The sequence below is a fragment of the Rhinatrema bivittatum genome, chromosome 1 (genome assembly GCF_901001135.1).
Source record: "Rhinatrema bivittatum chromosome 1, aRhiBiv1.1, whole genome shotgun sequence".
In the NCBI taxonomy this organism is placed as follows: domain Eukaryota; kingdom Metazoa; phylum Chordata; class Amphibia; order Gymnophiona; family Rhinatrematidae; genus Rhinatrema; species Rhinatrema bivittatum.
Window position 1 is genome coordinate 290,019,764 of NC_042615.1, and position 13,387 is coordinate 290,033,150.

The 13,387-nt window shown below is 50.6% G+C and overlaps 1 protein-coding gene across 2 annotated transcripts in view; it reads right to left on the bottom strand.

Moving 5' to 3' along the window:
• Window positions 1-12,931, bottom strand: part of LOC115088217 (protein ZGRF1-like) — a 32,797-nt gene extending 19,866 nt beyond the window's left edge. Inside the window, exons 1-2 of one of the 2 annotated variants that reach the window (XM_029596273.1) lie at window positions 12,668-12,931; window positions 12,179-12,238 (exon numbers count right to left, since the gene is read on the bottom strand). In XM_029596273.1, the coding sequence (XP_029452133.1) occupies window positions 12,179-12,238; window positions 12,668-12,688 (81 nt within the window). In that variant the 5' untranslated portion in view covers window positions 12,689-12,931. The remainder of the gene's footprint in view (window positions 1-12,178; window positions 12,239-12,667) is intronic. The other variant, XM_029596265.1, reaches the window with a different exon arrangement.
• Between the last annotated feature and the right edge of the window lie 456 nt (window positions 12,932-13,387).

Here is a 13,387-nt window from a genome sequence, read left to right on the forward strand (position 1 = left end):
GCAGGGGGCTGAAAAGAAAGTCCCTTGCTGAGGTTGGATTCCTGCGTGCACCAGGCGAGGGAGAGCTGGAGTGGTTTGGTTATCTGGATCAGTGTGGAGAGTTCTTCAGAAGCTTGGTGCCATTGGGACCGCAGGGTCCATTGTGTGACCCTTATGGCCAGGCGGGCCACTGGGATGATGTGCACTGATGCCATATGATCCAGCAGCTTTAGGAGCAGGCGGGCCGAGGCAGTCTGTCGGCAACGGCCAGGATGGCTATGCGTTCACTGGGAAGGAACGCCTTGGCTACCGTGGTGTCCAGATCCGCCCCAATGAAGTTTGAGTCACTGGGATTTCAGGTAGTTTACAAGGAACCCCAGTGATTGGAGGAGTCTCCCACTTTTGAAGAACTCTTGATGAGCCAATCATCCAGATCCAGCTGTCATGCTGCAACAAACATGAGAATTCCCCGAGCCTACACCCCCTCAACTCCCTATATACTGAATTGAAACATAATATACATACCTTGTTTTGTTTAACCATCAAGCAATCATACATGTTAATTTGTAATATATAATTACACCTTGACCACTTGTTTAACATTTTACCTTTAAGCTGTTATAAATGTTCTCTGTATTAAACAAGAGGGAACGCATGGCTCCCTGCACTACTCAGCTGTTCGTAAACCCTGGTGACAAATGACATTTAGTTTAACTCTTATCTGTTAGCTGTTATAAACTTTCCCTGTATTAGACAAAAGGAAAAGCCTGGTTTCCTGCACCACTCAGTTGTCTGTAAACCGTTGTGATATGTAAAATCAAACATCGTATATAAAAACAAACAAACAAACAAATAAATAAATAAATATGGGAGCACATGCACCCCGTTCCGGCACAAATGTGCTCCCACCACTGCCAGGCACTGTGTGAAGACCCAGGGTGTGAAGGCTAGTCCAAAGGGGAGAACCCTGTATTGGAAGTGCCGGTGGCCTACTACGAAGTGCAGATACTTGCGATGAGGTGGAAAGATGGCAATGTGCGCATAGGCGTCCTGTAGATCGAGAGAGCAGAGCCAGTCCCCTTGATGAAGAAGCAGAAGTAAGGTGCCCAAGGATACCATTTTGAACTGCTCTCTTCGGAGGAATTTGTTTAAGGCCTGAAGATCGAGGATGGGACAAGGCCGTCTGTTCTCTTTGGAATGATTAAATACCAAGTAGAACCCCTGGCCACACTGAGCCCAGGGAACCGATTCCACAGCTCTAGACTGTAGCAGGGCCGAGAGTTCTAACTCAAGGGTCGGTGCGTGTTCTACGAGGCTCCACGCTAGAGAGGGTGGGGAGTCTGGAGGAACCCTGAGAAGGTTCAGGCGGTATCCTTGTTCTACGATGGACAATACCCATCGGTCGGTGGTGACTGGGGACCAGTTGTTCACGAATAGGAAGACGACCCCCCCCTCAGGTGGGTCAGATAGTACGGGCAAAGAGGTTAGGTGTATGCTCTCTCTGTGCAGTCAAAAGCCAGCTGCAGGACTTGGCTGGGGGTCTGGCTGAGCCCTAGGCGCTCTTTGTTGGCGAGGGTGACCTCATTGGATAGCCCAAGCTGGACGAGCACGGGAGGCCAGAGGATAGTACTTCTGTTGCCGGTAAAACTGTTTCCTGGAATCCCTACATGGCGCCCTGAGGGTCGCCGAAGAGGGGTCAGAGATGGTAGTAGACAACTGACATAAGGTCTCATGGTGGTCCCTGAGTTGGGCCACTGCATCCCGGATTTTTTCCCCAAACAAGTTTTCTCCTGTACAGGGGAGGTCAGCCAGTTTGTCTTGAACCTCCGGGCAAAGGTCAGAGGCTTTCAGACAGGCATTAATGCCTGCCGCTGAGACTCTTGACGTTGTCTCAAAAACGTCATAGGCCACTCTCATCTCGTGTTTCCCAGCTTCCAATCATTTTTGGAGGATGAATTCTAGGCCTTCCTAAAATTGTTGAGGCAGGTTCTTGACAAACTCCTGGATGTATTTCCAGAGGTTACGATTGCATTGGGTCATATATAACTGGTATTTCACTATGTGAGCAATAAGCATGGATCCCTGGAAAACTTTTCGACCTAGAGCATCTAAGGCTCTGTGGTCTTTCCCCGGAGGTGCAGAGGAGTGTGGCTGGGCCCTCTTGGCTTTCTTCTGGGCTGATTCTACCACCACTGATTGGTGAGGAAACTGGCTCTGTTGGAAGCCTAAGGCATGTTGCACCAGGTAGGTAGCGTCAGTCTTCCTACTGACTGGGGCCATAGAACCTGGGTGTTCCCAGAGCCGTTAGAGGAGGTCTAAAAGGACCTCATGTACGGGGATGGCCATCACCTCCTTAGGGTCATCCACAAATTGGAGGACCTCCAACATCTTGTGGCAGGCGTCCTCTTCAGTCAAAAGCTGAAAGGGAATGGTTTCCGCTGTTGCCTGCACAAAGCCTGAGAAGGATGAGTCTTCGGGAGGCGAGCGCCGTCTCTTGTCCGGGGGAGAAAGTTCCGACAGAATGTCCTCTGAGGCCTCAGAGTAGTAGTCGGAAGAGGCATCTTCCCACAAGTTGTAAGGGGCTTCATACTCACCACTGAATTGTCCGGGTCGAGGAGGGAGGTCAGAATCCAAAGTATGGGGCGCAGGTGGAAACCAGGGCACTGGGAGGCCTGAGGGCCCCAGAACGGGATCCGGCATCGGTGGCACCGCCCATGGGGATGGGAGTGGCGCTGCTTCCTCCTCCTCCAAGGATCCCGGAATTGGGATCGAGACAGGGGAAGGCACCAGTGGGCTCCCCAGTACAGACTGCATCAGTAGGGCACCGAGCAGCATGTCCAACCTTTCCAGCAGGGGCGAAAACATGGAGAATGCCCGTTCCGATGCCGGTATGGGAACCAGTTTCAGTGGCTGCTGGAGGCCCTGAAGGGCATTTAGCACTACCTGTTGTACCACATGGTCCAACTCCTCTCTAAATGTGGGTGCAGAAAGTACCGACCCAGGAGGAGGCAGGCAGGCTAGGCGTCATCGGAGCCTCCATGGGGATCCATGGAGGCTCTATACCAGGCACAGATATCGGTGGGGAATGCCTTGGACTCCTGGGCTTGGAGGAGGGAAGGGCCTCCTCTCCTCGTGGTTTCTTCGGAGGGGGTTTGGCCGAGGCCGATGCTGCTCGATGTTGGTTCCAACACCGGTCGGTGAAGCATGTCGGTGCCGATGTTGGTATTTCCCACAGTGCTCGGCCCGGTCCTTCTTCGGCGCAGAGGATGACAATCCCGAAGCTTCTGAATGCTCCGATGCCATTTAGGGGTGATCTCCTGCCCCTTGTCATCACGGTGGGGCGCCAAGGGCGAAGGTCCCGTGTCAGACTGATCCTCGCTACCAGACATACCTGCCATAGGAGTCGATGGAGCAGATTGCTTGGAATCAAACAAGTGCTCCATCTTGTCCAGGTAGGCGTGTCGGCCTTTGAGGGTCATCTGAGCACAGCTGGGACACCGACAGACGTCGTGGGAAGGCCCAAGACACAGGACACAAACATCATGTGGTTCCATTATGGACATAGTCCGCGGACACGCAGTGCACTTCCGAAAAACAGTTGCCATAGAAAAAAGGCGGTGTGCGCTCAGTGGCCATTGGCCACCAGCAGGTAGACACTCGGGAAAAGATCGCAACAACACGAAAAGAGACCTACCAAGCGCGCCAGAGGAATCGGTTCCTGATGGGGGACTCCGAAGTGGGGAAAAAAAAAACTGAAGAAAACTTCAAATTGTTCTGTGAAAAAAAGGAGATTGAAGGGGGACCCCATGTGGTCATGTGGTTGTGGGCATGCTCAGCGTGCCAGTCAAAGTACTAGAAACTTTGACAAAAGTGTTCCGTGATGGGGCTCCATCTGATGATGTCACCCACCTGTGAGGACTACCATCCTGCTTGTCCTGGGAGAATACATTAATTTTTGTTTTATTACATGATTTATTGGATCTGATTATTTTGTTTGCTTTTTACATGATATGCTTGTGCACTTATAAACTGCAATAAATATAAAATAAAAAACACAGATTAATTATAATGCTGGAAAGTGCTTGAAATAATGATGTATAATATTTTAAAGTTTCATGCATGGCTGTTGCAAACTACTTAGAAAGCAATTATGGGGGCAGTATATGGCATTATTTATCAATAAGAATACAACTAGTAGGTCTCAGACCTGCGTGCCTACCCAAAAAATCAATTCTGGCTATGCCACTGGACCCTAAGTTGGGAGAGTTGGGTTCTACACCTCAAACAGGTTCCAAAGGAAAGACTGGCCGAACCTACTATCGTGTCACTCATCCCTATCCAGACATTAATGAAATGTGAATGTATGGAGAGAACTCCACGTCGCAGCCTTGAGGATGTCCTCCACGGGAATTGCTTGCAAGTGGACCATTGAAGCTGCTATGGCTCTGACAGAATAAGCCTTGACATGAGCCACAAGATGCAGTCCCTTCTGGGCATGACAGCCAAACCAATTACGCAGCCACAAGTGGCCTCGAGCCGCCACCACAGAGACCATACTCCTACCCATAGTGTACACCCCTTTTTATGTGGTGTACACTATGGGTAGCATCTGCTACACCCCCGCCTCCAGACGGGCCGCCTGTGTGGGGGACAGAACTCCCAGAGACGCCTGCTCCTGTGGCCTCTAAATCCAGCATAAGCAAGCAAGCTCCATCAAGCTAGCACACATCGCTTCCGGGAGGCTCAGCGCCGAGACCTCAAACATGCGCTTCAATTGGACCTCCAATTTGCGATCCTGGACATCCTTGAGGGCGGCTGCCCCGGTCACTGGAATCGTAGTGTTCTTGGTCGCAGCAGATACTGCAGCATCGACCTTAGGTGTTTTAAGGCATTCTAATTGTTCCCGCCTCCATCAGATTGTCAGAGTCCCACAGATCCCTAGGGTCTCGATCCGGACAAGCACTCTGCGACCCTCGATGCCCGTCCAATCTCCTAGAGAGCACTGGTAAGGGCGCCCGAGCTCTCAGACGGTTGCGAAGATGGCTCCTTGGGTGCCCGCTTGGCTGCTTGACATGATAAAAAGGCCTCGTGCTTAAGGAGGACAAATTCCAGAGAAAACCCAAAAAAGCATTCTGAAACCCGCTCGGGGATACTAGACTCAGACCTCTCCCTCCTCAGTACCATCCTCACAAACCTGTGCTGCAGGGGAGGCAAGTGGGGAGAGGTCCCCACCTTGGGTCGGGCCACCCCGTGGACCGGGAGGCCCTCTGGGTCTTAGGACTCTTAGTGGAGGATCCCTCCCTCCCCTTCAGCACAGCGAGTGCACAGAAAAAGGGAGTTAAGGTGGCCTCCACATGTGGTTTCTCTGACATCCACACTGCTGCCGCGCCCCCGCTGTGAGCAAGGCTGCACCACGTTGCCCCACCCGACCGCTCAGCAAAATGAGCGTGAGAAGGCCGGCGAGTGCGGGACGTGTATCCAGGAAAAGAAGAAGGCTTCAGAGCAGTGCAAAACTTGGCAGAAACAGGGAAAGCCCCGGGCTGCTGTCCATTCAGCACCATGTGGTCGGGCAGAGGCCTGCATCAAGCTAAAAAGGAAAATTGGTTCTTACCTGCTAATTTTCGTTCCTGTAGTACCACGGATCAGTCCAGACTCCCGGGTTTTGCCTCCCCTCCAGCAGATGGAGACAGAGAAGTTTTGAACAGACTCTGCCCTATACCCTGAGGTACCACCTAGAATCTGTCAGTACTACACTGTACCCAAGCGGAAAGGTTAAACCATAACTTCCACTATAACACAACTTCCCCCCGAAAGAGCAGAGGGAATGTAAACTTGTAACGTAACTGACGAAGCATGTCCATACTCACACTCTGTAAGGGGGGGCCTACAGTAAAAACATTTGAAAAATCTGCAGAATATTAAATAACTAATGACCGAGCGGACTCTCTGTTTCCAACACTGAAATGGGCGGGAGTCTGGACTGATCCATGGTATTACAGGAACGAAAATTAGCAGGTAAGAACCAATTTTCCTTTCCCTGTACGTACCCGGATCAGTCCAGACTCCTGGGATGTACCAAAGCTTCCCTTACTGGGATGGGACTGAGAGAGTCCCGCTCGGAGCACACTAGCCCCAAAAGAACCAGGCTCTGGGGCCTGGACATTCAGGCGATAATGCCTGGCAAACATGTTTGTAGATTTCCAAGTAGCCGCCTGGCAAATTTCCTGCGGCGACACCTGTTGACATTCTGCCCATGAGGCCACTTGCGATTGAGTAGAATGAACCCGAAGACCAACCAGGATCGGACGGCCCTGAACTAGGTATGCAAAGACAATAGCTTCCTTTAGCCAGCGCGCAATAGTGGCCCTTGAAGCTTTTTCACTCTTCCTGGGGCCACTCCACATGACAAAAAGATGGTCCGAGAGACGGAAACTGTTCATAACCTCCAAGTAACGCAACAGCACTCGTTTCACGTCCAACTTCCTTAGATCCCTAGACTCGGGAGTAGAAGAAACCAGGTCTGCAAAGGAAGGGAGCTCCACAGACTGATTCAAATGAAAAAGAGGACACCACTTTCGGGAGAAAGGAGGGAACTGTCCTCAAGAAGACTCCTGCTTCTGTAATCCGTAGGAAGGGCTCCCTGCAAGATAGGGCCTGAAGCTCCGACACACGCTGAGGAGATAGCCACGAGGAAGATCACTTTCAATGTCACTCACTTCACAGTCGCTCACTTCAATGGCTTGAAAGGCGCATTACAAAAGGGCACGGAGGACCAGATTTAACTTCCATGAGGGAAAAGGGTTCCGAACTGGAGATGCAAATGCTTGGCCCCACAGAAAAAATGAACCACATCTGGATGGGATGCCAGGGCAACGCCCTGTACCTTACCTCGAAAGCAACCAAGGGCCGCCACCTGGACTCTTAGGGAATTAAAAGCCAACCCTTTAGCCAGTCCTGCCTGTAAAAAGGCCAAAACATCCGCAACTGAAGCCCTGGACGGCTCCACCTCGTAGTCCAGACATCAGGCCTCAAAGATACCCCAAACTCTGATGTACGCCATGGAGGTAGAGGGCTTGTGAGACTGTAGAAGTGTGGCAATTACCGCATCTGAGTAACCCTTATTCCTCAATCTCCGCCTTTCAAAAGCCATGCTGCTAGACAGAAGCGATCTGCCTCTTGGTGCAGAAGATTCGGAGACAGATGAAACCTCAGGGGTCCGTTCACTGCTAGATTCACGAGGTCCGCCAATCATGGGCGACGCGGCCACTCTGGCGCAACTAGCACTACTTCGCCCGGATGAGCTTCGATGCGATGCAGCACCTTGCTGACCAAATGGCCAAGGCGGAAATACGTACAACAGAATGTCCTTCGGCCAGAGAAGGACAAGAGCATCCACGCCCTCCGCTCCTGGCGCCGACTGAAGAACCGGGGAACCTTGGCATTGCAGAATGTTGCCATCAAGTCCAGTGGTCACATAGAAGATGAAAGGCCTCATTAGAGAGCTCCCACTCCCCAGGGTCCAGCTGGTGGCGGCTGACAAAATCGGTTTGCACATTGTCCACGCCGGCTATGTGAGAGGCTGCTATGCTGTGCAAGTGCTGCTCCGGCCAGCTGATCAACTACAGGGCCTCCATTGCAACCGGTCGACTCTCGGTTCCTCCTTGACGATCGATGTAGGCCACCGTCATTGCATTGTCGGAGAACTCTTACTGAAGTTCCCTTTCCCAAGGGAAAGAGGGCCTGCAGAGCTAACCGAACCGCTCTGGTCTCCAACCGAATGATCGACCAGGAGGACTCAGTTATTGACCACTGGCCTTGCACCACTCTCCCCCGACAGACTGCTCCCCAACTGGAGAGACTCGCATCAGTGGTGACCACTGTCCAAGAGGGCATTTCCAAGTCCACTTCCCGGCGTAAATTGTCCGGGAGAAGCCACCAAACAAGACTGGAACGCGCCGAGTCTGTAAGAGGTAGAAGAAGGTGAAACTGTTCGGAGAGCAGATCCCAACGGGAGAGTAATGCTGACTGAAGAGGCCTCATATGAGCAAAGGCCCATGGAACTAAACTGAGAGTGGAAGCCATCGAACAGAGCACCTGAAAATAATGCCAGACTCTGGGACGAGGCATGGATCTCAAAGCATCCACTTTAGTCTGCACCTTGGTGAGTTGCTCCTCGGTAAAGAAAACCTTGCCCAAGCAGGTATCAAACCGAGCCCCCAAAAACTCTAAGGCCTGGGAGGGAACCAGATGACTCTTGACTGGATTGACCACCCCTGCCCAGAGCCCACAGCAACACTAGGACCCGTTGCACCGCCTTCCACAGAGGTCTTCTGATTTCGCTCAAATCAGTCGGTCGTCCAGATAAGGATGCACTAGAAAACCCTCTTCTCCGGAAAGCCGCTGCTATGACCACCATTACTTTGGTGAAGACTCTGGGTGCCGTTGCCAGTCCGAAGGGCAGGGCACAGAACTGGAAGTGATGCTAGAGGATTGCGAACCGCAGATACCTTTGATGGTCGGACGGATGGCTATGTACAAGTACACCTTGGTCAGATCTAGAGACGCCAAAACTCTCCTCTGCAAACGGAAGCTATCACGGACCGAAGAGTTTCCATGTGAAATCGAGGCACTCTTAGAGACCGATTAAGTCTAGGATGGGCCAGAATGTGCCTTCCTTCTTTGGTACCATGAAGTAAACGGAGTAGCGACCCCGCCTGAGCTCTCCTGGGGGTACTGGTACTATGGCGCCTAACTCCTGCAGCCGCCCTAGGGTGTCACATACAGCCAGATGTTTTTGTTCGTAAGAGCATGGGAAAATCAGAAATCTCTCCTGGAGTGGCCGAACAAAATCTAAAGCATAACAGTGTTCTATTATGTTGAGGACCCACTGGTCCGACATCAAATTAGTGCACTCCTCTAGGAAAAGGGTCAACCTGCCCCTTATCTTCAGTATGGAGGAGTGAACCAGCATCGCTTCATTGTGTGGACTTGAGACCTCCATGTCCCTGTGGAGCCCCATCTCTGCCAGGACAACAGCCTCGAAAGGACAGATTCCAAGTATGTTGCCGGCTCGAACCCTGGCAAGATGAGGATCCGGAGGATCGAAAATGGCGATTCCCCTGGAATCTCGACCGCTGGGGAAAGGATCCTCTCATCCTGGGCTTATCTTCCGGTAATTTATGGACCTTGTTCTCTCCCAGAGACTTAATCATGTCCTCCGATTCTTGGCCAAAGAGAAGCTTTCTCTTAAAGGGCAAGGATCCCAGCTGGGCTTTTGAAGAAACATCTGCGGACCAGTTCCTGAGCCATAGGAGTCTGTGGGCAGAGACAGCTGAAACCATAGTCCTGCCCGAAGTTCGAAGGAGTTCATAAAATGCATCTGCACTATAAGCAACCGCGGCCTCCAGCCGACCGGCCTGAACAGCTTCTGTGTCAGAAAGGGATGCTACCAATTGTAAGAGCTGCACCCAGCAGAGGCTGGCTCTCAGCACAAAACTGCTGCACATGGTGGCACGGATCCCAAAGCAGACAGTTCAAGAATCTTCTTGAGCTGCAACTCCAATCTGCAATCCTGCAAATCCTTAAGGACTGTGGCTCCCGTCATGGGATGGTGGTCTTTTTTGTCACTGTGGAGACCACCGTATCCACCTTGAGGAGGTCCACGGCGTCCTCTGGTAGTGGGTACAATTTGTCCATAGCTCGGCTGACCTTCACGCCCAAGTCCGGAGTGTCCCACTCCCGAAACAATAGGTCAGTAACTGATATATGAAAGGGGAAAGAATGAGCTGGACCCCTGAGACGGACCACCAAGGCTCCCAGCCGCAAGTCCTCCTGAGGAACCTCTATTCCCAATTCCTCCAGAAGAGCGGGAATAAGTGGCCCCAACTCATCCTTTCGGAACAAACGCCCACCTTTGGGTCATCACCTGCGACCAACGGTTTGCCCGTCTGCTTGGAAGGCTGAGCCTGACTGTCTGGATCCGCATCCAGACACCGAGGATCCAGCGGATGGGGCTCATCTACATACAAAGCCTCCGAAGACAAACTGTCCGTGGGGCAAGATACAGATCTGAGCGGCCGTTTAGGTTTCGCTGAGCCCTCTCCCCCCCCCCCCTGGTGGCTTGGGACGCTTGTGGGTCAAAATATCCTCTTTGTCCCCAGCCGAGGGCGCTGGGGCTGTACGAGAAGCCTTGCTACCATGTTTTCTAGCTGCTTTCTGAGCCTTAAAGGCCTTGAGGAGGAGTAAAACAAAATCGGAGAACGATGAAGAAGAATCAGTGGGCCCCCCGGGGCCCTCCCCTGATGAGTTCTCCTGATCAGCCTGTATATCGCCCCTGCCCCCCCCCCCCCGGAGGCTCCACGCCAAGGCGATAGTGGTGGTGGAGAATTCCCTTCCCCCAAAGCAGCCTGTTCCTGTGCTCTGAAAACCTTCAAAATGGCTGCCGTTCCTACACTCAGCGGGAACGGGTCTGAAGGTTAATGCAGCTGATCGAGCCTCCCAGGCTCTCGGCGTCCGCGGGAATCGCCGCTGCGGGAAACCACATTTTCGGTCATCCCTGAGGTGCCCCCCCGGGAGGCACTCGGAACAAATACCAGCTCTGGAGAGCCATGCGCACGCACTCCTACAGGCGCACTCGGCAGGAGGAATGGCTGCAGTAAGCCGGCAGGCAGTCAGCGGCGGGGGAGGAATGGCGAGGTCGTCGGGCAGAAAGGCAAACGAAAATTGGATTACCTCGCTGCTCCTTGCTGAAACAAAACTAACAGGACCTGTCCCCCTCAGTGGGTGAGGGGACCGGGCTCCCTGGTATCACCCTCAAACTGCCAAGAGGGCCAGTTACAGGGTTCTCAACCCTCTGCTCCTCAGCCTCAAATACCAGGGGAGGGATGGTCCCACCAGGACCTGCCAACCCCCTGGGAGGCTTAAAGTTCCTTAGTCTTCTTTTCTTCTTTTATATTGTAGACTCTAAATAAGTTTCCCTCTAAATTTTTCCTTTTTTTTTTTTTTTTAAACTAATTGAAAGATTTCTAGCTATTCCAGATTGAAGGGATTTGCACCTCCACCATCTGCTGGAGACAGAGAAATACTGACAGACTCTAGGTGGCACTTCAGGGTATAGGGCAGAGTCTGTTCAAAACTTCTCTGTCTCCATCTGCTGGAGGGGAGGCAAAACCCAGGAGTCTGGACTAATCCAGGTACGTACAGGGAAATAAACCTGCTCCTCAAGCTAGAGAAGCCGCACACGCTGGAGCAAAAACGTTTCCTGCCCAGGACATGGGCCCCCCCCCCCCCACAAAGCATCGGAAACCATTACTCCTCACTCCTGAAAAAAGACACAGACAGAGAAACCACCGACCACTGCGGCCCTGTACCATAGGCTGATACTCCTGGCTGTCCCTCAAACAGTGCTTTAGTTCTTCTGAGGTTTTTTTGTTTTTAAAAACAATAAAAAGTTTACTACCAAAGATAAAGAAATAAGAAGAAAACACCTCAGAGGGGATCCTTGGGGATACCTGAGGGTGCCGGCAGTGGACAGGAGGGGGGACTTTGGGGCTCTAAGAGGGAACCAATGCCCTGGCTATCAGGGGCCCCAAAACCTGTGGGCAACAGCCAGAGGTATCCAACCCCCCATTCGCCCGGCTTAACTCAAGGGATGGCCCACTAAGGAACCTGGCAACCTTGAAGAGCAGTTCCAACTCTCCAACTCCAGATCAGTCCGGACTGCAGGTATGCGACGCTACCATCTGCTGGAAACAGAGAAATACTCAAGGACTGCAGGTGGCACACTCAGTTACGTAGCAGTGCCTCAAAGTTTTGTTTTCTGCCTCCATCTGCTGGTAGGGATGCATAAACCCACTTGTCTGGACTGATCTGGGTATGCTCAGGAACCCTGCTTTTGATGGACTACCTCTAAGAGTGAAAAGGTAATTCAGTCTCCAATGTCTGAGCAAGCCTGGTTTCTCTGCTGAGATTACCCACAGTGGTTCTAATGGGAAATGAGACCATCAACTCATTTCATTTATGCCACCAAATGGTTTTCAGGTAGTTGGTTGCAAACAAATGAAGTCAGCTTTGAATTAATAATCTAAAATACAAAGCTATTTAACCCTGTGCAAATTTCCTCCTTGAGCCAACAGTCTGCAGGGGTATTAGAATCTCAGGTTTAGCATAAAGTTAAAAAAATAAAACATAAAATGCATACCTTATGACTTTTGAGAAAAAGACAATCCAAATGTTTTCCTTGGACATCAAACAAGACTGCCTGTATTGAGACATGAACGTGTGGAGAAGCCAAGCACAATAATAATTTCAGAATATACATGTTTTCAACAAAATTGGATTCAACACAAAGTAAACAAGCATTATTTTCTCTCTATATAATATAGAATATGTTTTAACAAATAAGTAGGTTTCTTAAAAACTGAGTTATTTAGCAATGCTTGGAGCCCAATTGGGGCTCCTAACTACCTGCAGCACGGATTTCCTTCTGCTGCCAGCAAGAGAATTATGTTGGAGCTGCAGACAGCTCAAAACCTTGGGTGGGTTCCAAGTGTTGTCCAGTAATAATCCTCTATTTTCATAAATCCTATGAATATGTAGTAGGCTTGAGGTTCTGTTTTGGTAAGCTATAATAACACTATTACAGTACACACAGCATTTATAATTAAGTATATGTAGAATTGTTAAGTACCTTATTTCCTTCAGAGCTCATCTTCAAAACTCCATCCTGCCATATTTTTGACTTCCTTGCTTTTTGATGGGTGTACAACACCTTATTTAAAAGAAAAAACACATTGAAAATTATAAAATGAGAAATTACTACTTACCTGATAATTTCCTTTTCTTTAGGACAGTCAGATGAATCCAGAAAAAGTGGGGTATGCAACTCTACCAACCAGGAGATGCAAATGGAGCAAACCGATGTCACAGTATATATACCCCTGCAGTGAAATCAGCCTACCAGTATTCTCTTCAAGAGCAACTGTGGACAGACTAGCAAAACTTGATTAAACAGATAACCATTTCAATACTCAGCCAACAGGCAACACTGAGATCAGACATGAATGAATTAAACACTAGCCTTAGGGACTGGACTAACACTTACCAGTAATCCCTGTAATATGTAGACACTGAGGAGGACCATAATACAACCATTCGGCAGCCAAGAGAGGGAAACTGGATTCATCTGACTGTCCTAAAGGAAAGGAAATTATTAGGTAAGTAGTAACTTCTCATTTCTTAGTGTCCTGTCAGATGAATCCAGAACAAGTAGGATATACCCAAGCTACTCAAATAGGGTGGGAGGCTGCCCGCAGTTCAGTCAAAACCGCACGTGCAAAGGCTGCGTCCTCCCAGGCTTACACATCCAGACGATAATACCTAGAAAAAGTGTGTAACGAGGACCACGTCG